This window comes from Anopheles merus, chromosome 2R (genome assembly GCF_017562075.2).
Source record: "Anopheles merus strain MAF chromosome 2R, AmerM5.1, whole genome shotgun sequence".
Classification (NCBI taxonomy): domain Eukaryota; kingdom Metazoa; phylum Arthropoda; class Insecta; order Diptera; family Culicidae; genus Anopheles; species Anopheles merus.
The window spans coordinates 9,767,330-9,790,918 of record NC_054082.1 but is presented as its reverse complement, the minus strand read 5'-3'; the positions used below and the strand labels follow the sequence as shown (position 1 = coordinate 9,790,918).

Sequence of the window (23,589 nt, the reverse complement as noted above, 5' to 3'; positions counted from 1 at the left end):
GTGTGTGTGTATGCATATGTCTACACACATACCGAGCAACACATGTGTGCAGTAAGTGGGATGGCACTTGCACCCGTGCGATTTGGTTGCATTTTTCTCTTACTTTTTCAGTTTTGGAGCAACAAAAAAATCTGCTCAACTCCACTCCCGCTCGAGAATGTTTCTTTTCATTCTGTGTGGCCTCGATCCCATTTTATGTGTTTTTTTTTTCTTCTTTCTCCCAGACTTCTCTTTCTTCGCCCTCTTGCTCTCCACTGCACGGTACCACAGCACACACGCTAGAGAGCATGAATGTGAATATACATTTTTTGCGTATTTCGGGTTCAGTTTTCTATGCTCTGTCTCTATTGCGCTTACCTTACTGGCTCGTCTACTGCCTTACCCCACCGCGCCCCGATAGTGAATGTGCATCCGGTCGGAATTGGATAGTGCACAGGGGGACGCCGTGCACATCCATCCTCTCCCACCGGAAGCTTTCATAGATGATACATTGGAGCTACACGGTAGCTGCTGCCCGGAAGGCCGTCCGGTAGGTAAGGGCACTATAACCGCCCGCTGGTACCTTCGTTTGCATCGTTAGTGCAAGGTGCGGAGGTCTTCTTGCACACTACTGCACAATGTTTACAATTTGGGAAAATATATTAAAACCGATACAATATCACAACAAAATGGTACCGACCACCGTACGGTGCAGCAGCGAGTGATCGGGCCGAAACCGGTTTTCCGAAAATCTGACGCAAAGGATCAGTTACTCCAGTACAGTTAGGGGTCGCGTGGCAAGCAGCAGCTTGCACCAAGCATCTCATGCGAAATCAAGACCGACCGGTGGCTGTTACCGTTCGCTCTGGGCTGAACCATTATTGCGTGAATGAAATTGTTGAACTAGCAGGATTAACTATCATCAGAATTAGCTTTCTATATTAAATATGCTGCAGTTGAAAACAACCAATCAAAAATAACCTTTCAATCCAAACCATGAAAAGGTTGGCATGCGTAGAGTGGGGTTTATGTCCGTGTTACGAACCGAGCTTCTCCGGCAGGCCACGCGAAGGTTTGGCCCTCAGCAAGAGTTGCAGGGTTGTAACGGAGGAGAAACAAACAGCAGCAGAGTGGACAGAGTATTTGATACTTCGCCTACTAACCAGTCCTTCCCGCTAGTTGCTTCTGATCCAAGGTTGGGAAGCCTATGCAGACGGAAGGGGGTGTTTGGCTCGGAAATCCAGGGGCTCTGTCCTATTTCGGATATTTAGAATTAAACGTCTTTACTCCAAGAGCTTCTGCGTTTGAATCCTTCTTTATTTAAAATATGGCCTACTTTTATACTAAATTTATCCTCACAAGTTTACCCGAATATCCGTTCGGACGGGATAATTCGTGTTTCCAGAAACATCTTATTTTCACGTGGAAGGATAAATAATGGTTACTATGATCAGATTGGTAAAAAAAAGAAATTTAGAATCGCGTGCGTAACATTCTCCCCACCATAATTCATCCCAATGGATTATGCTATATTGGCCGCGATTCATACATCATCTTCTTTTTTCAACTGTTGTATAAGTTTCGGAGCCCAATTGCATGGAGCTATCATGCGTTTCTTTGGCGGGACTTTCTGCAAATTTACTTCAGATAGCACTTTTCTTTTTGTTGGTGATGGCGGTGGCTTCTTCACAACCAGCAAATGTTCTTTCTGCTCCACGTCTATGACTGCAACCTTCACTGCTGGTCGTTTTATAACACCTTGGACTGTTTTGACCGACACTGATCTAACTTGTCCATCTGGTGCTGTTGCAGTCTCTACTACCCTTCCTTTAAGCCATTGTCCAGGTGGAGCGTTATCATTCGTGATGATCACTATATCATTAACCTTGATGGGTTCTACCTTGCACGTCCACTTATTTCGTTTGATCAAAGTAGGCAGGTATTCCTTTTTCCATCGATCCCAGAATGTTTTAGCATTGTGCTGTGCCAATCTAAATTGTTGCCGATCCACTTGCGATGTTTCAGTAGGTGCTGGTAAGGAATCTACACCTCTACCAATTAAGAAATGGAATGGTGTAAGAACCTCTTCTTCTTCTGACGTTAGCGGCAAATGTGTTAAAGGTCGCGAATTTAAAATGGATTCGATCTGAATTAAAGTCGCTCTTAATGTTTCTGGTGTTGGGTGCCGCGTCTTCCATTCAGTAACCATATGTCGTAATGCTTTCTTTATGTTTTGAATCAGACGTTCCCAGGAACCTCCGAAGTGCGGTGCTGCAGGCGGGTTGAACTTCCATTCTATTTTATATTTTAGTGCAGCCTCACGTCCCATTCTTAGATCGATATCTTCGACAATTTTCTTCAATTCTTTTTCTGCGCCAACAAAATTTGTTCCGTTGTCACTGTACAGATGTGTTATCTTTCCGCGGCGATGAAGGAAGTTATTCAAACACACCATGAAACTATCGGTGTCCAGTTTCTCTGCTAATTCCAGGTGTACAGCTCTTGTGCTCATACAGGTAAATATCGCTCCCCACCGTTTCTCAGTAGAGCGCTTAACGGTCACATCTAGAGGACCAAAGTAATCTACTCCTGTATGTAGAAATGGAGGATTGTATGGATGCGTTCTAAATGTTGGTAGCGGTGCCATGAGAGGTGCTTTAGGAGCAGCGGTGTTCAAAATACATCTTTGGCAGCAACTTTTCACATTTTTTAAGACTGTTCGTAGATTGATAATCCAATAGTTTTGTCTTAAAACTCCGATTATAACATTATCTGCCTGGTGCATATACTTCTCGTGGTAGTCTCGAACGAGAAGTTTCACAACACGTGACTTTTGGGGTAAAATGATTGGTAAACGCGCGCTGTATGGCAAGCATGATGCATTTTCTAGACGGCCTCTTGATCTTAATATTCCTTTTTCATCTAGAAACGGTACTAGTGTTCGAATACTGCTTTTGTTCGAAATCTCCTTTCTTTTTTCGAGAGCTTCCATCTCTTCAGGAAAACCTTCCCACTGAGCTTTTCGCAGTAATGAGAGTTTAGCCGTTTCCATGTCCCTGTACGATATGGTTCGAGAAAAATTGCTCCGGTTCTTCAAGAAATCGACGTATTTTTTCATAACTGTTTGGTGCTTCAGCAATTTGTCCCACGATGAAAAATAGTATTCTGGAGCAATTGTTTCTTTGTGCACGGTAACGATGTGCTGTTCTTCACCTACTTCATGTACTCCAGGCCAGTCGCGTTCATGCTCTTGTAAAAACTGTGGGCCATTGTACCATGTCCACGAATTACTGGTGATTTTCGTGGCAATATCGGCTGGATTATCCTTTGTGGATACCCATCTCCATTGGTTGGCACTGGTTGTGTCCAATATTTCACTTACACGATGCGATACGAAAACTTCATACTTTCTATGTTCGCTGTTAATCCACGCAAGAACAATTTTCGAATCACTCCAGAATATTGTACGACTAATCGTTAATCTAAGCTCCTTAATTACGCTAGCAGTCAATCTGGCTCCTAAAACTGCTGCTTGTAGCTCTAGTCTTGGTATTGACAAAGCCTTCGTTGGAGCCACTCTAGACTTTGCTGCAACTAGTCGTACGACAAAGCACCCATTGAAATTGCTTCTTGCATATACGGCTGCAGCAAATGCTTCCTGTGAAGCGTCTACAAATGTGTGGATTTCAACTGGATTCATAATTGAAGCAACAATTGGTCTTGGGATGGCTAAATCTTTAACGCTGGTGATCATTTTGAGCCATTCGATCCATTTTCCATGCAAACTATCAGGAATCTGCGAATCCCAATCATTTGTTGCGGCGTTGATAGATTGCATTAGAATACGTCCCTGGATGGTTATGTGACTAATGAGGCCAAGTGGATCATATGCACTCATTACGAAGCTCAAAGCTTCTCTTTTGGTTGGCTTCTTTTCCAGATTTATTCGTCCAAGATCTACCTTGTACCCGAAGCAATCCAATTGTGTGTTCCACTGGACTCCCAGGATCTTCTCGACACACGAGTCTTTTTCCTTTATATTGACGATAGCCTTCACCTGATGTCGTTCTTGAGGAATAGCTTCCATTAGCTCTCGCTTATTCGAGATGAAATTTCTTATATGAAATCCACCATTTTCGTGAACCTGAATCACCTCAGTCACCGTTTTGATCGCCTTTTCCATAGAAAAGAAACTATCGAGGTAATCATCCACGTAATGCTGGTTTCGAATTGGTTCAAGTGCTAACGGGTACATTTCACTATTTTCTTCCGCATTGCGATTTTTCACTACCTGCGCACATGCCGGTGAGCAAGTTGCTCCGAACGTCATAACCTGCATGACGTAAGTATCTGGTGTTCTGGTACTATCGCCGTCACGCCATAAAATTCGCTGCGCATCTTGATCCTCCTTCCGAATTTTCACTTGGTGAAACATCTCCTTGATGTCACCACACACACAGATGGGTCCTTCACGGAATCGAAGGAGCACTCCAAATAAAGATGCCATCTCGTCTGGACCGGTTAATAATAGTGAATTTAGTGAAACGCCGTTGATTTTTGCTGCTGCGTCAAATACTAACCTCGGCTTTGGTATCGGCTTATTTTTGTTCACTACCACAAAGTGAGGAATGTAAAATATTTTTTGTGAATGCCGTTTCAACTCTTCTTTCGTAAGCTTGCGTATGTATCCTTTCTGCTGGTACTCTTCAAATGTTTTGCACAGCCAATTTTTCAAACCAGGGTCCTTTGCTAGCTGTTTCTCTTGCGTTGCTAGGCGATGGAGCGCGTTGCTATAGCTGTTCGGCAATATGACGTTATCATCTCTCCATAGCAAGCCTACTTCGTATCTACCATCCGTTTTCTTCAGTGTTTTCTCGATGATGGTCTCCGCTCTCTCTAATGCTTGAGATTTTACTGTTTTCACCGGTTTAACGCCAAACTCTTCGGTGGAAAAATATCGTCGCATCATTTCAGTCATCAAATCCTCGCTCTTGTGAATCATTAAGTGATTTGTTTCTGATAGACATATTTTGTCGATGCCAAAAATCAACCATCCAAGTTTGGTTTTAATCGCCATTGGCTCTTCCGGTCGTCCCATCTTTCGACCAACCGGCATTAAAAGATGACTGTGGTTTAATCCAATCAGCACAGTTGGACGAGCTTTCTGGTAGTCGGATAATTTGATGCCTTTAAGATGCGGATAACGTGCTGCTAATATGCTGCCAGATAACGTTTGACTTGGCAGTTGTAGATTTTTCACAGTCCGTATACCATTAAGTAAATGTTCTTTTTTCTCGTTCATTCCTTTGATCATGCAGCTCACTCTTCTGCTACAGTTTTCCTGCACCGATAGGTTTTGTGTCCATGTTAGGGTTAATGGATCGGTTACACCGTTTAAGTGCAATTTATTTGCCGTATTCTCTTCGATGAGTGTTAAAGATGACCCGGCATCTAAAAATGCGTACGTTTCTAACGTGTGATTATTGTTTCGCAAAACCACTGGAACAATCTGGTAGTAGACATTTTGGATTGTTTGATGATAATTCATCCGCACTGTGTCGCCAGTGTGCAGTAACTGATGATGGGTTTCTCTGCATCCTTGAATACCGCATTCTCTAGCCGCATTGCAATTGTTCTGGCTATGATTATTCGATGTCAAACATGCTTGACACTGCTGGCTGTTTACCACTATTTCTAGTCTTTCATGTACCGGAATATTCTTAAAACGTTCACATCGATATAGTGCGTGAGAACCCTGACAACATGGACATGGCTGGAAAAATCGTTGAACGTTCCGCACACGTGTATTGAATGGTCTGGTTTGTGTGTTCATCGGGTGAGAATTATGAGGTTGTGGTGGACGATTCATCGGACGATTGTTGTTTATTTCCGCTGGACGTTGTTGATTTGGCGAAAATTGAGGACGATGAAAGTTTACAGGTTGTCGAAATCTTTCATTCCTTTTCGGCAATTTTCTGATATTTTCTGCTATCGGATAAAGCCATTCACTAAAATGTTCAAGTGTTGGTATTTTGTTCTTTTTCTCAAGGCTAGACTTAAATTCGATCCATTTCAATTGTTTATCGGTCGAAAATTTAAAAATTAATTCATCTACTAATCTGTGGTCTTGAAGGTATCCCTCTTTTTTAATAGCTTTGAGGTTGATGATCATGTCTTCCAAAGCATCTGACAGATCCGGTATTTTCATCTGGTTCTCGACTCTAACCTTTAATACTTCTCCAAGTAAATCTTGATACACTTGTTCTGGTCTCCCGAACTGTTCTTCTAATTTCTTCATAATGATTGGAACGTTGTCTGGTTCGAGAAACAATCGACGAACACATCTTTCTGCTTCTCCTTTCAAAGCATGTTGTAAACGATTTAAGTTTTCTACATTGCTGAAACTTCCTTCCTCGGTGGTTTCTTCAAAGGCACGTTTGAACTTTGGCCAATCTTTTGAAGTACCATTAAAATTTGGCAAACTATTGAGGGTCATGCGTTTGATATGAGTTGATGAGGTCAAACCACTCATTTTCAACGCTTCAATTAGTGCCTTTAGGGTTGTATCCTGATTTGTGGATTGCGAAATTTCCATATACTCCGCCCTATCGTTTCTGCATTTCACGCAAACAAATTCTTCATCTTCATCGGGCAATCGTATTACCTTTACGCATGAAGCGTGAAACCAACGGTCGCATTCATCGCAGCGTACCATATCATCAATTTCATCTGGCCTAGTGCACAAGCGACAAGCACCTTGCTCATTTTCAACAAAATATGATCTTCTGCTCGCCATTGTTGAAAGTTAGTATATCTGTGCAGCAAAAAATACACAGATCCCTTTCGACAAGCAGAAAAATTATGTCTCCGACACAACAGACTTCTAGATCGAATGCTTCGTAGAGAAAATTCTCACAGAAACCGATAGCTTCGAAAAAGAAATTTTCTGTTCAATCTTCTTCCGTCTTTCAAGAACCGATAGTTTCGGAATCGTAATTTTCCGCGAAATCTTCTTCCTCTCTGGAGCCACCAAATGTTACGAACCGAGCTTCTCCGGCAGGCCACGCGAAGGTTTGGCCCTCAGCAAGAGTTGCAGGGTTGTAACGGAGGAGAAACAAACAGCAGCAGAGTGGACAGAGTATTTGATACTTCGCCTACTAACCAGTCCTTCCCGCTAGTTGCTTCTGATCCAAGGTTGGGAAGCCTATGCAGACGGAAGGGGGTGTTTGGCTCGGAAATCCAGGGGCTCTGTCCTATTTCGGATATTTAGAATTAAACGTCTTTACTCCAAGAGCTTCTGCGTTTGAATCCTTCTTTATTTAAAATATGGCCTACTTTTATACTAAATTTATCCTCACAAGTTTACCCGAATATCCGTTCGGACGGGATAATTCGTGTTTCCAGAAACATCTTATTTTCACGTGGAAGGATAAATAATGGTTACTATGATCAGATTGGTAAAAAAAAGAAATTTAGAATCGCGTGCGTAACAGTCCGTTTCAGCACAATAAAAACGGCACTCGCAACAGCCCTGAGCCCTCATGAAATCGATCGGCTTGATGAGCGTGGTGCGGCCAATGTCAAACCAAATGCAGCACCCGATTGTTTCGCACACGAATAGCATGAATTTGCATCACTAGCACTATCTTTCTCACATTTAACACGACGTCGTAAAAAGCGTACCTACTACTGTGTACGCTGCTACAGCCGCTGTTGCATTTCGCTTTTATGATGGCTTTTCGCATAATGTTCGCACCAGTTTTGGTCTGCATGATGCTGGGAAGCATACAAACTAGTTTTTGTGCTTTATTGCGCCTCAGTTTTTGTGCCCAGAGGACTGCATGCATGGAACAAAACAGATCTCACTAAAACACTCGTTCAGCAAGGGTTTGGCCTTGGGCTACTTTACGGATACGAATGATATACATTGCTGATGACGGACGTGCTGTGGGGCACGCTTTTTACGGCACCAGCACAGTAGTTTAGCAATTGACAGACGTTTGTGATTAGAAACAGATGAACCACCATATTTGATACTGTATTTCTTTCTTTTGTGTAAATATATGTTGCAACGAAAAAAATTCAAATTTGTATATTTACCGATCAGCGTATTTCACACAGAGCCATAGCACACAAAATCGAAATAGAAACATACAGAAATATAAAACAAATCCCTGCCACAATTCAACCGCTGGTAGTTTGGTGATCATATTGACAATAACAAAAAAACCCCAAACACAAACAAATGCCGTAAGTGGATCTTGTTCACCGGAACCGCTCACAAACCGTGCGTCAAATCCAATAAATCACTTGATTAAAAATTTGTCCCCACTGTCCAAGTGGCACAAAAACCGTTCGCTCTCTGTCGGACAATTTCACCAGGGGAAATTCCAAACACACACACACACATACAGAAGCATGAACTACCGTGCTCAAACGATTGGTGAGGAACTGTTGCTTAGCAAAGACCAAAGGTACAACGGCGACGAAAAGGTCACTTGACAGAGGCAGCAGCAGTAGCAGCAGAAAAAAAAAGAGCGAACAGAATGAAATCCTCATTGCGACCACCGCAGGACATTTCCCCTGTCTCTGTCCTCCCCCAACGGAGGCGACACCGGATCGCCAGAAGCGGCGCTGGCCACTGAGGTAATTTTTCCGGCACCCATCGCTCTTCTGGGAAATCTACGACCCGAACCGACCGCCACACACACACACACATACAGAAGAAGGTCGGACATCGGGCGCCATCGGATGTTACCATCGAAAACATACACATACAAACACACGTTTAACACACACACACACATGTACATCCGCACTGTTCCACATCCGCTCTGGGTGTTCGCCGTTCGTCCCAGCGGAGGTCTCTTCTGGTGCCGCTGATAAATGTATGTTAATTAAATTTATCATACATTTTTCCACTTCCGCTCGAGGCCAGTTTGAGCAAGCCAGCCAGCTAGCCAGCTAGCCAGCAGCAGCACAATGGGAAAGAAATGTGTCCCTCCGGGTCCACACCGCTGCCCCGGGCCCGAGGGTTGTTTTGGTGCGGTGTGATGAGCAGTAGATTGAAGTGGACCGCGAAGGGACCGAGCCATTTTCGTTGCGCTCGTTGCGCTCGTAGGGCTGGCAAATGGGGATAGCGGTGGGAGCGGGAAGGTTCGCTTTATATATATACACGTAAATACACAGACGACGTAGGCAGGGCAACCAACCGTAAAGTAGACACTGGCACCATTTGTCCTTCCAGAGACGGAAATAAGATTACGCCCGGGATTCGCATTCGCTTATCTCCAGCAATTGGGTTCCCAGCGTTCCGGGAGCTTTTGATTTTTATTTGCAGCCGGTCGTCGTCGTTTGACAAAGCGGAAAGCACTGCGTCACCTCTTAGGCCACGCGTCTGCGTCCCGGGAAGCCCATGAAGCGTCTTTGTAAATTAGGTAATATTTATTTCCATCTTGGACCGCACCGGAAGCCCATTTCGCTGGTCAGTCGACCGCCGGCGGAGGCTTGCCGTTTTCCATCGCACGCCTTTACAAAGGATCGACCAACTTAATTAGCACACGTTCAATTATTACCCTGTCTCGGTACAAAAGCAGTGCCAAAAGGTGCAGTGGAGTCGAGTTTCCGCTTAAGCCTTAAGGTGTGATTGTATTCACCACGAGAAAACGAAATATGCTCAATGGATGTCCACCAGCTGCTGCTGCTACTGCTGTTGCTGTTTGCAGAGATGGGAAAACATTTTGCCGATCAAACATTTCTATAAGTTTGCCAAGCGAGGCACTTTTCCTAGCGCTTTCCCTCGAGCGGTTAGAGCATGTGTCGAACGACGACGCCTTCCGCTAGCCTAATGAGATTGAATGCTATAATTTAGATAAAGATAGTAATTAAATTTTGTGCTTCCTTTCCCCGCCCGACCGGCGCGGCGATTCGAACACACGCTTTCCCCTAGCGCCACGGCAACGATCGGGCGACAGTTTCGAGTCGCCTTCAACGAACCCATCCATGCGAGCGTCAGGGTCAAAGAAAGATGATGTTTGCCAACGCGCACGAAGCGCGCGCCGAAAGTTTGGTTAATTAATATCGCCTTGAGATATCAGCGAGCGTAACACCACTACCACAGCGCGAAAATGCCCCAGTGGTGATGATAAGGGGGGGAGGGGAGAAACGGGAAGCAGCGGAAAGAATTCACCCTGATCCGGAGGGCTCACCCGGCAAAACGCGTCCGCATTGGGTCGGAAAAGCAGTGGCTTAATTATGTTTCCCCAATTCGGCAGACGCGCGCGGGATGTCCCGAGGCTTCCGCTTCGCTCTCGTGATTCCCTCGCACACGTAACACAGCATACAGTTGAGCCACACGCCACATCGACAGCGATTCGGTGGGACGCAAGACACAATGGAAGCCTCTTCGGTTCTGTTCAGCAATTACCACGAACACAAACAAAAAAAAAACAAAACACAGACACACACGATACGAAGAATAATTAGATTTTTGCGATTTTACGGCCCGTCAGCATAAGTATGTGTTCTCGGGTTTTCGGGTAGGCGGCGGCATCTTATAGCTGTGGCAAACGCTAGGGAACAAGGTAGGGTGGAAGTTGTGTGACAAAACAGCCAGCGAGATGGCGTGAAAAATAGAGTGTTCCAGCGAAGCTTCCAACCCGAATCCCAGCTAGCGTATGAACGGACAGAGCAAGAAGAACCTTTTCTATCGAATCGCCTGACAAAATAACGAGTTCTATTTTCACTTTCACTGGTAACAATTTTACTCCAGTGAGTACGACTGCGCACACAATTCCACCGGTAGAATATGTGTTTGTTCCGCCTTAATTTTAATCGTAAAAATGAAGCGAGAAATAAAAAACCGACAAGCTGTAGCTTACTGCAAATTATCGCAAATGATTAATATGAATCAGAGGTTCACACCGAAGACCTGATGCAATCAAGTTTGTTATCACGTATCAAGTTTTGTTCTCGTCTAAGCTTTGATGAAACAAACCAACAAACATGCTTTTTCATGTTATTCCAATAATGGTAATCAGCTCAGCGTTATATGCGTAATATCAATGAAACGATGCTCACTATCTCGTATTTTCTCGATTACAATCAGTCAAAAAAATCTGATCAATTAACAACACAGAAGCGATCCCAGAACTAGACAAATATTTTACATTCGCAACAATAGCAGGGCCATAGCATATTGAGAAAAAAGTAATGCTAACACTCGTTGAACAAGGTTCAACGTTGCTTGGAATATTAAGTAGTTCAGTGGGGAGCAAATTAACTACCACGCGAGCACTGCCTGTGTGAATACTCGTCTCAAAAGGCGCAATGGTATAATAGATAAGAGTTCTATCGGACAGCAGTTAGAATATTATTTGATTGAAGGGCGTAAAATAAGATTAAAAATATGTTTTTTTTATTAATTATAAAAAATAATAATAGCATTTGGATGCGGAAGTATTTGCTAATTTCAATTTGCATTTAATTAGAATTTTGAAATTGTAAATAAATATAAACGCCATCATCGATTTCTATCAATGTTTTGTACCTCAACATCCACAAGATCAACAGCAACATTTGCTGAATCACAATGTTAAATGCTGCCAAACGTACGTTTACCACGCTACCGCTATACTCATTGTCATTCGTCACGAAAAGCATTTCGCGTCACGCTTTTCAAATCATCTTTTTTTTTTGCATATTAAATGGTTTGATTCCGACAAACATACGAAACCGACTGTTCGAACATAGCTCCAGTAGCCACGATCATTTATAATGCGCCGTGTGAACAAAACATGCTAATGCCTGCAAAAGCATGTTTCCAATAGCAAAAAAACAAAACTGTCCATTGCCCTTGCACAGTTTATTTCGGCAATGCGCTTGAGATTCTAATTTTCTACTCCAGACCGTGCAGCGTTCAATGCCCGAGTCACGACTTCCAAAGGTCACCACCACCGCAGTAACAAAGCGGTAGGAAACGGTAATGTGACTAATCTGATGGCATTTTTGAAGCTTTCTTGAAGTTTTGTTTTGGGGGCTGTCGTTTTTTGAAACTCTTACTAAGGTTATCACATGTTTTGGAAACTGCAAACACAATACTAACCCATCATTGGCGGAAGTTAAATTTGAAGCCGAAATTGACATGTAACGGTGCAACACACGAACCTGCAAGTGGATAAAGAGAAAACACGATTAAAACAAAGCTAGCACTGCTACACGACAGGAAAAATGCGAAAGGAATTTTAATTAGCTGCACAACCCTTTCTCTGAACTGTCTACGGAATGCTACCCGAATAAATATCAGCAGTTGTAAGCGAACTTGCAAGGGAATTATAGTTTTTTTTATGACATTCGCATACGTTGAATCCTCACGGGAATATTATCTACATAAATTGAAAGAATATTCTTCAAAACATAAAGCTTGTGCGATAGTCCATAAAATGAGAGTACATCATGAGCTCCAAGTAAAGGGGAATTGATTTTTTTCCAAATCCCACGACTCCCAACTGTACCCACTGCCGGTGTCATTAACTGAACACACTCACAACCACTCAAACTGCAAGGGAATTCAATCGCGAAACCTTTTTTTACCCCTTTATCGAAGCATCACATTACCCGATCGACCCAGACACACCATGAGACAATTTATTGATTTTGTAAACATATCAACACATGGAAGTAATACTCAACGGGAACACATTCAAATGTGGCACAGCACTGTAGGCGCCAATACAAAGTTGAACACGAAACCAGGCGATGGTATGTTTTTGCCTCTTGGTGGTGTTAATTGAATTACGAATGAATGAAGCAACATTTCAACGAGATTGTAACGGTTTTGACACATTTTTCGTACCGCCCGTACCATCGAGTGCTTCGTTTTCGTTTTTAATTGACTTCCTCGCCGAAACCAAACGAGCAAAAGTATGTCAGACCGACGTGTCAATAACAATAACTTCGTAACCTTTTGTTTGCATTTTTTCTATCGCATTCGTAACACCAGATTTCATTGAGCATGAAAGTGATAATCAACTTTTCCATGCCGTTGCGGTTTGAGGAGCTCATGGTAATGTCGTGGAATAGTTTTTGACAATGAATTTTCAAGGTCGTAAAATGTAAGATTCGCGTCTGCGTTTAAAGACGTTGCGTTGCGATGCACCACTTTAAAGCTACTTCAGATTACAGTATATCATAGCATTGATGTGTTGTTAAACTTCATATATCTTGTTGAGAATCTTACATCAAACCATTCATGAAGCGTAAATCATCTGCCCAACGAACTTCTCTACTATTGCGTTGCGATCGGAAGTCGAACCGACGACACACCAATTCCCAATCTAATCAAAATTTGCAAACGAATTTTTGCTCATTTACCGCTCAGTTCGAGTTAACGAAAGCGAAACTGAAGCACTGGCGAGATCTACCAATTCCCAACCGGCCATATAAGGTATAACGTCAGTGAAGCACACAAACACATACACTGCATTCATCATATCACTTGGACTGGTACTTTGGGTTAGCAGCTCGTTTTTTCGCCCTCTACCAGCGAGAAGCGGTCAACGGTTGTCCGGCGTTGCTGCTGTAGCAAATCTCAGAGCAATAGCATTCTGTTCATTTACGTGCACGGTACACCGGCTTCGTAGGTTCGTACACACACACATGTGCTTCATCATCAAGCGCAAGCCGGCACATGATGATGTTTGCTCATCACGATCACGAGAGGAATCTTTAACATCACCGACATGCTGGGCTGCGCTCTCTACAACTGCAGCGCAATCGACGGCACACCAGTAACCAGGCGCTGCACACATCAACGATGGAAATTGGATCAAGCCCGGAATGAGCGAGCCTTCCAGGTGGCCAGTATGGCAATATGGATGGAAATGAACAGCAAAAAAAAACACACACACACGAGTGTGAACAGTTTTGATAGTTAAGTTTCAAGCGTGGTTGATTCTGGTGAAGCAGATGCAGCCTAACCATATCGCAGGAGACGACGCAGATGGGAAGTAAAAAAAAGATAGAATCGCCACTGTCCACGGGCACCGGAAAAGGCGACTGCAGCTCAGAAGGCATTGGATGAAGCACGATTGTCGGTACCGTTTGACGATAGATTGTCACCTGATATCCGATCGTGCTTCAGGATACGAATCGTCTATCGTCACGGTGCACAACCCGGGTATTGGACGAATAAATTGGATTATTTTAATGTCGTCCTGATGATGCCATTCGGATGTATCCATTCGGCGGTACGGAGTCCTTCGCGTTTGAGATAGAGTTCAACAGTGCTCACTTTTTTTTATCCTTTTTATCGTGTGGTTTTGGGAATGCTATTGAAAGATTTAAAAACAGTTTTTTTAATATTTTATTTGTTTGATAAAAGTTTTAATAACTCCATAATACTTATACGGCTGTACATGCGCCATAATAGGGGAATAAATTAAACTCTTTAATAACACTTTCCTCTTTTACTAATACTCAGTAAAACTATCTATCTTTATTTCCGTCTCGATTTACACTAAAGTTAAGATGTTACACTAACATGATGAAAACTCTTTTAACCTATCTTGACGTCATAATAGCACACAAGTTATTTTACAAAATCACTGCTAATTGCTATTAAATATTTACATGTTTTGCACGAATCTCATCGCACAGCAACATGCTGCATGCTTGCATAATGGTTAACCTGCATAACTCTCTCTTTCTTTCTCCCCTCCACTCGCTTCCCCGCCGGTCGAGTGTTGCAGCACTGCCGCAATTTTCTCTTAAAAGGTAGATTAAGTGTCCCCCACCGGCTTGCCGCCTTCTCTCGGCAAGCATGTCACGTGCAGCGCCGGTGCGGAATAAAGTCATTTTCATTCCATGTCAACAACAGCCAGCAGCGTAGGTAAAAAGAAACAACGACAGCAGAAAACAAACACGATAGCCAATCGAATGCATAACACACCGTGCAACACGGGTACGAACCTTCATATGGCTGATTGTTTCACTTATACCGACAGCATTTACAGTTTACAACGTTAACCTAACCGACCGCTATGCTATGAATGCCAACATTGCAAAAAAACTAAACAGCGACATCCCCTTCCCTTTACCCTGCTTATGCGTGTGCTGAGTGTGTCCGTGCACTCGCCAAACCGTATGTGTGTGGTAGGTCATGGTATAATCTGCAATCGATTAAAACCGTGCGTGGAACTACGTTACTGGAACTGTCGCTTGGTCGCTGCCATGCGAAGAGTGAGTAGAAACACCACACACCTCAACCCCGATGCAAATCAAATCTCATTGAATTGCGTTGCTAGTACTTGGGAAGCGGTAGCAGATAGACCGTGATAACACTATTGCTTTCTAGGCACAGATACATCTTGGACGAACAGATCGACAAGCGATAAGAGTTAAGTAAGCAAGGTAAACATTAAAGCTATATTCTTTAATCAAATGTATTTACCAAAAGCATCGGTTCGATGAAAAGAAACAAAAATAGATGATTAACTTCGCGATACGGCAGAAAACAGGCATCAATGTTCTTCTCGCAAATGGCTGAATGTGCGTAAGCATGGTTAATTTTTAAAAAAATCACATTGCAAAGACATTCTTGAAACACAATATACTATTATTCTTATGACATTGATAGATTTTTTACCCAAACGTCACAATAATCACACGAAGAAACCCATTTTTTAGCGCAACATCTTGCTCAAAAGCTCGAAAAACATTCCCCACTATGCTTTATGACATCTACCACCGCACCGAAGCAAAACAGTCGTCAGGCGCACAGTGTTATTGCATAACGCCACGGCGACGGCCTTGCGACAATCGAGCGACATTGTTGGCCTCGATTTTATCCCAGCCTGTGATTCACATCGGCGCTGCCCTACCGTCGCAATGTCACCGGTTTGGCGTGCTAAAATGCATCAGCCATAGCGCAACCACACAGCTCGCGCAATGATGCACGCTTTCCGCAACACCACCATGGGGGTTGCCACAAAGTCCATGGGTAAGACGTTGGAAAACGGTGGTGGGGCGAGGTGTGAAGAATAACGATCCCCGCTGACACGGCTACGAGACTAAGGGTCAACCGTACATGCATATACGAGCAGTTTCTCTTCCCTGGCAGCCCTATCGAAAGAATGAACGAGGTGGTTAGCTTTCCACCCATTAACCAACCATTAACGTTCGATGGGAAGAGAACGGAGAGGGGGTAAATTTCGAGCAACGGTGTTGCTAGCTATTTGCCTATCTTGAGCGTTTCTTAGCACACCAACAAGGAAAGCTTCCCTCCCCACTTGGGCACGGCACGGCAAAAACAACAACAACGTTGGTGCTTTTTTCTATCCACGCAACTGCAGCGAACGTTAGCGCCGTCATTTATGCATGCATTATGGTTGATTTATGATTCGTTGGGATGGTTTGATCCTAGCCAGCAAACAACATGCGATCGTTTGGGGGCTAAGCAAAATCAGCTAAATGTGGTGCTGGAGGCACAAAGGGAAAACGAAGATAACGTTCTCCTCATTCGTCGCAGGGATACGATATGAGTGTTGACAAAAGTTATGAGCCGTTTTTGGACACATTAGCCCTTGGCATGCAATGCCACTTGTTTGCACAATCGTATTACGTTTTTTTGTTTAGAGTTTGATTTATTACATTTTCAAATGCTTCGATTAGTTGTTTCAATGAGCACAGCAGAAGGAATCGAGAGCTATTGAGAAAAACTCAAACATAATTCGAAACAAATCAATACTAAATCGTTTGGTCATCTATAAACCTATAAGCTTAATGAACAGACCAGGCAGCTCACAATTGATACATTTTCGCCTTTTTAAAGCATTTTTCCAAAATTTAAAACCATGACTGCTTGTTTTCTGCAATTTGATACTGGTTAAGCATCATTTTTTGACATCCTTCATAACCCACACTGCTATCCATCAACCACTTTGACGATCGACTATTCCGACTTTTTCGATGTTTTTTTTTTTTTTTTTTTTTTTTTTTTTTTTTTTTTTTTTTTGGGGCAAACATCACTCATTCAAGCATTTGCTATTGAAAAAGCCCCGGACGTTTCAGGAAATGGCCAATAGCTACACTTCGGGAGTTCACCGTCCAGAAAGATGAACTTCCAATGCATCCAATACATGCGTCCGGACAGTCTAACGCAACAACCGAGTGCTTCAGAATACCTTTTCAACAGCTGGTGTTGGTGTCAAAGTACATGACAAAAAGTGCACAGAAGCTCGTGCTCTTGATTGTTTAGCTAGTAATAGCCTAAAAGGATGCACTTTTTAGCAGTTCGATGCATATTCATCTGTGTAAACCTACATCACACTGGCGGTGCGAACGAACCCACCTGTGCGTTGGCTTTGTTGCCTCATAAAAGGCTCGATGAAGTAGCAGCAACATGCAAAAAAACCAGCATCAGCTTGAAGCCCCAGCTCCAGCACGAACAACTGAGCACCTTCAAAGGACACATCAAGTTGATGACTGCCCAATGTTTTTGGGTTGGCAGGCGATCCAGAGTACGGTTGCAACCCGATCCATACTTGGTTGTAAAACATTCCACAGACGCACCATTGGGGGACTGGCAACGTTATACTTGAAAGCACTGCGTACGATGCTCCGAAGGGCTTTTATATTTTGATGCAACGATGGAGCGTTCATGTTTGAGGGAGACAATTGAATCTCGCTTCCGCAGGCAACGCTATGGTTAAGAATGGGGAAAAATGTATGGTTAGATAACACTGCAATCTGCGATGAGCATCAATTTTGGGCCATGAAGCCACTGAACTGCTACATATTGTTCAATGAAGTTAAAGCAACATATTAATTTCATCATAATTAAAAAAAAACAACGCTTAAAGGATTTAGCAGACGAGACAAAATGAATGAACTAAACACTATTAGATCAAATTTGAAATTACATTAAGCTTTCCATTAATATCCATAAATACCATTTTCATTATTATTTTACAATCCTTTGATTTCAAACATAAACTATAGCCGATCGATCGCAGTTTTCTTATCCTGGCACACTTCTTACGGGAAACACATCTTAGACGCGAATAAACCCATCCACGGCTACGGTCAACGAGATGCAATTGTCCCAGTTTTGCAGAGTTTCCATGGGCTGCTTTTACTGGACGATATACGAAAAACATACCACACAATCGGGAGAAAGAGAGAGAGAGAGAGAGAGAGATAGAGAGAGGGAGAGAGAGAGAGAGAGAGAGAGAGAGAGAGAGAGAGAGAGAGAGAGAGAGAGAGAGGGAGAGAGGGAGAGCGAAAACCGATGAAACATATCAAGACAAACTTCACCCGCCGATCGTAAAACATTCTGACGGAAGTAACTATCTTCCCTTCGCCGGTTGTTTGCTTCCGAATATAAAAATAGTCGTAGGAAAAAAGAAAACCAAGACAGTTAAGACAGTCTCTCTTTTCGTCGAAAATTTGTTCGTTTTTTTTGCCGCATTCTACGATCCTCACTGCCTGGCCTGCGGGGTAAATCATCAAACAATCGGTGCGCTTCCTGCCACTCAGCCCTACCCCAACAATGTCAAACTTCCTAAAAGATAGAGTCATAAAATAAATTTCCACCATCGGTACTACGCTGTCAGTGACCGGGCTAACACGAGGCAAGCTTTTATGACACCACAGGGTTGCGCTCCAAGGTAGGGACAGTCGGTGCTAGCAGTAAAAGAAGTAGTACCAACCATAGCAGTAGCCGTAGTAGTAGTAGTAGTAGTAGTGGTACTAGTAGTATAAGTAGTGATAGTGGTTGTTCATGTTGTTGGTGGTTGCAACAGTAAGCGAGCAGAAGAAGAGAATTTTATCGAAGCGAAACCTTATACCATCAGCACTGAACCGAGAAGTTGGTGCGTTATCGATTTCCGGTTCGATGGTGGTTGTGTCCATCAATGCTCTCCGCTTTCTCCAACCCCCTCCATCTTCACCCATCACTCTAAATGTGTGAATGTGTGTGATAATGTTTTTGTTTCAGCTCTAGTCAGCGAGCGAGAGGAGCCGGTACCCATTTTATTTATATTTCTGCTTAGGTCTTTCTTTAACCACTTAACAAGTTTTGCTTCGCCCCAGAAGCCTCTTGCTGTCTGAAGAACTGCTTCAACTTACACATACACACACACATACACATAATCGAAAACACTCTTTTTCTCACTCATTGTTTATTGTTATTGTTTGCTTTCACTGCCGTTTTTCGTTGTCGATGGTTTCATATATATAACTAAACTTTTACTTTGACAAAGTCTCAATTATTTCTCAATCTTTTCTCCATTCCTTTTTTTGTGTATATAACGTACGATTTTACACTTCTTGTTATTTGTGCTTTAGAGTTCAGATAAATATTCCATCAGTATGAAAGCTTTCATTTTCATCTACTATCCTTAAAGCTTCAACCAAGCTACTGCATAGGAAAGCATTTACTATACAGCTAATACAGCTCCATACGCAATGGTGACTAAAACGGAAGAAACGAGCAAAATAGAGGGAGAGAGAACGAAAAAGGAACGCGCACATGTACATTGTTAAGCATGAAATAATATTTTAGGGCACCGTTAAATTGACACCATCTAAATAGGCATTTGTCCTACTCGGACAGTAAATCACATTTATTTGCAGTTTCCTCCGTTATGTTGTATTTTTTTTTTATTCTCACCCTCCAAGGTTCTCATTTTATGGTTTTATTTTACTGTTGTGTTACTTGCCCACATTCTTCCAATTCGATCCGAGTGTCAAGTTAAACAACACTAGGACATTCACAGAGCAGCAGTGTTTTATACGGAACTGAGTTTCATGCTTTAACAGCTAAAAAATCGTTTGATTGTTCTGATACATGACACTTTCTAGGAAGATTTGAAAGGACGACACGAAAGCCTCTTACCAATTCAATTAAAATATTCGAAACATTTTTCGAATTCTTGTTCTAATTTGAATGTTATTTCTTCAACATATAGTAATTTTAAAACAGACATCAAGCCACATGGGAGAACAAACTTTTCAAACGTTAGCTAATTTCGCTCATAAAGAACCGTTCTCGGAATATAAACATCACATCAGATTGATTCATAACAATGTATGCATTCCAACCGGAAGTTCTTTAGCAGCCAATTTTCTAATTTCACAAATCTCCACTCTCACCGACTGCGGTTAAACGAACCGAAGCTAGATTTGAATTTCCATCAGGCTGCTGTTAGACCTCGTGCCAATTAACATACTTATCAGATCGTCCTCGCTGTCCTGCCACCCAAAAACCGGGGAAACATCATACGATTGATGGTGAATGAAGATTCCTTCCCACCGTTTTTCGGTGCGAATGTGTTCAGCCAAGTGTAAACAACTATTTCAACTCCCGTGCACTCGTGTAACTGGCATTTTCCATCCGAATGAACCACATTCGACTACCCAGCAGAGACGCTTCCAATTAATGGAAATTCCCTCACCAGCAACTCGACAGATGAGTTCCACTGCACAAGCACGTGTTGCATCTTTCCCGGAGCATCCCTTATGTCCTGAAGCAGCACCTCCGCTGCAAGGAGGTAAGAAATTGCAATTTCATCTACCAAAATCCCTCCGAACGCGTCTTCCCATGCTCCGCACCAGCATCAACGAGAATTGGGTTTACATTGTACTTTTCCTAAATGATACGACTTGTCGTCGTAGTCGGCAGCAGAAGAGTACGCTTCGGTTGTAAGTGGCAGATGAAACATCTCCTCCAAAAACTCGTGTACATCCGTGAATGGCAATTCAATCGTTCAAGGATACACTCATACTGCCTACATACATGCACACAGATGCTTGGGCAGACAATAACATATCAATCGCTTCAGATCCAATACTCCTTCATACCAATTGCTGTTTCATTACACATGGTGAAGCGAAAAAAGGAACGAAAGGGAAGGATATTTCATCCAGATCTTGTTTCAGCTAGAACGACGATGATTTGCAACCAATTTGCATGCATTCCTGGGTTTCACTTGCCGTCCCATGCAATTTGGGCAAGACGAGGCTCTGAAACAGTTCCTTAATAAGAACCCTAGTTGTTTTTTCGAGGGGTTGAAGGATTCGAGAAAAAAAGGATCGCTTTTTTGAATGGTTCTGATTGAGCCGTCGTGCACTACGGAGCGGTGGAAAGGGTTTGTAATATGGCTGCAATCAGGCAAGTTCTTTGAATCACGAAACAAGCGCTTCGCATGATTGGATCCAGTAAAACCGCAAGCTTAGTATAGGGACCGTGCTTCCAATGATTAATTGAATTTTTAGAACGAACAATATTGAACCATGGTTTGATCAAACCGATCAAACTAGAGTTTGAAACGAATGTGGAAACGTTTGATCGTTTAAATTAATCAATCGTATTTTGTGATATCAAATTATTTAGAAATAAAGTATAAGCTTTTGTAACATTAGTGCGTATTTTCTTGCTGCAACAACTTTTGTTCTTCCATATTACACGCAGAAGCCTCAATCTTCATTACTATTTCTTTCGATCTAAACAGACCCATTTTTGATCATCTGCAGAGTGCAGTGCTACCGGCACGGACCGACTTCCATTTACATACGTTAGTCAATTTATGTTGTGCATCATGCTATGATCCTGTCCATACCCATCATTGTTGAGAGTTTCCTGCCCTCTTAACCTACTAAATCGCAAAACATTCTAGAACGATGTACGCCGGACGGAACATGTTATTGTTGTGTCCTTCTGCCGAGCTACAATCATGCACCTGCACTCACCAACACACCCTGACAATACTTTCAAATGCTTTCACAACAGGAAGGAAGCAAGAAATTGATAGCTCTTCTCGACCACCTCCGCTTCCTGATGACCGCTCTTCGCACACTTCTCGTTGGTGAAGAAGCAGCTACCCGTCCACGCTGCAACACTGTCGCCAACGGTACAGTTGGTTCGAATGCATGTCTCTCGGCGTGACGAATGGCAAGTTATGCTAATTATGTCGAACTGATTCGTTATGCAAATTGATTTGAATTTATATTCATTCGTTGGCTCACCGACGACAATTTGCAATCGGTATTTCATATTGACAAGCTATTTCCCGACCGACCGTGCGAATTGGTTTCCTCCGTGTGGATGTGTGTTTGTGTGTGAGTGACCTGGTGATGTGGACACAAGTAGGGCATAGCATCACGGGTGGATTGAAATCGTACCGTTGCTGCAACATTTGCTACAATCGAATGCATATCCCAGGCAAGTATTCCCGAGTGCTCAGCTTAGTTGGCGAGGAATGTGTTCCGGGGATCGAGCTTAACAACATTGAGCCGCACATTCGACTGCTGTCCATGAGAAGGTGAATGCGTTACACCAGAGACAGGACAGAGTGTGGAACGACACTACACTTGGACAGGGAGTGAAGATTCCAATCACCGTGCTTCTTGAGTACATATTCTTCTCAAAAATGAATTGATATGACAACATAATAAGACAGTTTATGGCACTAAAACACACACAGTAAGACAGATGTTGGTGATTTCTTCATGGGAACTTATTTTGCATACGCTTGTCATAGATCAATTACATTCAATTAGTTTTTAAAATGTTACAGAAAGGATTATATTGCACGTAGGTCAACAGGGATTGTTTAAAGATTCTAGAATGAAAGATCAGAAAGCCAACCTACATTGATTATCTCAATAAATACAAATTTTTATTCTGATCAATACAAAGACTGGAGAAATCGGAGAATAAGACATCCATTAAATTACACAGAATGTACACGGACTTCAATCGATTTTTCCCAAAAATGGTATGGTATCATCCCAACCTGCAGCATAGCAAGAAATCGAAAGCATCAAATCACGAAACCGGACACAAAACATCTCCAACATCTAAGCCCAACTTTCGCGCAGAACTTTCGAATTGTTGGCCGACTGGCCAAACCAGCCCATTCGGAAGAATTGCACGGGTTCCGCCCGCGTTGCGGTGAAACAATGAAATTAATTTCTACGATTCAACGACTTTCGTTACGCTATCAACTACCAATCACCGGGAAAAAGGCGTTCCTTTCGAGCTTCACAAAAAGGTAAAGTTGTCTTTCGGAGCAGCGCCACAGTCCGCTTTTCCGCAAAGCCGGCATGCATTCTCGGTTAAAACCGGACAAAAGCCGCGGGGAAGCAGACGGATAGTGGTAACATGCGGATGTTACGTGACGTAACTTGCCCTTTTTGTCTTCGAGGTTTGAATTTGATGTCGAGTGGTGATAGGAAAACTGCCCTGCAAAAGCGACTCTAAGAAAGGATAATTTAAGACAGTTTGCAGTAAAAAAATCCATTATACCAAGGAAATACTGTCCACCCACGGTGTACACTAAGCAAACTTGTAGCTATCGTAAACGTGACCGTAGGCTTCTGTGAGTTTAATGTTCTTTTTCTGTAAAAAGTTTAAGCATTTCAGAGATAATCACTGGCAGGCAGCTTTGATGGAAGGAACTGACACCGATCATACTTCTGTAGAAATATAAGTTTCTATGTTGATGGAATTGCACATTTCACTGTTGCTCATTTTTCCCAAAACTCATACCCTTCTAGCAATGAAAAATAGGTACACAAACAGAGCTAACAAGCCTGCCTGGAAGCGCCAGC

General features: G+C 42.7%; 2 protein-coding genes across 7 annotated transcripts in view; both read right to left on the bottom strand.

Moving 5' to 3' along the window:
- LOC121590582 (furin-like protease 2) overlaps positions 1-23,589 on the bottom strand; it is a 191,814-nt gene that overhangs the window by 113,885 nt on the left and 54,340 nt on the right. Inside the window, exon 3 of one of the 6 annotated variants that reach the window (XM_041910381.1) lies at positions 12,083-12,144. The exons of the other annotated variants lie outside the window; for them this stretch is intronic. The gene's annotated coding sequence lies outside the window, so the exon portion shown is untranslated. The remainder of the gene's footprint in view (positions 1-12,082; positions 12,145-23,589) is intronic. 6 annotated transcript variants of the gene reach the window in all.
- On the bottom strand, positions 572-7,662 carry LOC121590583. The gene is made up of 2 exons (XM_041910384.1): positions 4,560-7,662; positions 572-4,491 (listed from the first exon to the last, which is right to left on the bottom strand). Exons 1-2 carry the CDS (start codon positions 6,773-6,775, stop codon positions 4,449-4,451), a joined length of 2,259 nt encoding a protein of 752 aa, XP_041766318.1. The 5' UTR covers positions 6,776-7,662; the 3' UTR covers positions 572-4,448.

Excerpts from the sequence above, each read along its gene's own strand:
- LOC121590583 (XM_041910384.1), bottom strand. The coding sequence starts at position 6,775 with ATGGCGAGCAGAAGATCATATTTTGTTGAAAATGAGCAAGGTGCTTGT. Across the intron at positions 4,492-4,559 it reads AAGCCGATACCAAAGCCGAG|ACGAGATGGCATCTTTATTT; the intron begins GTTAGTATTTGA and ends TAACCGGTCCAG.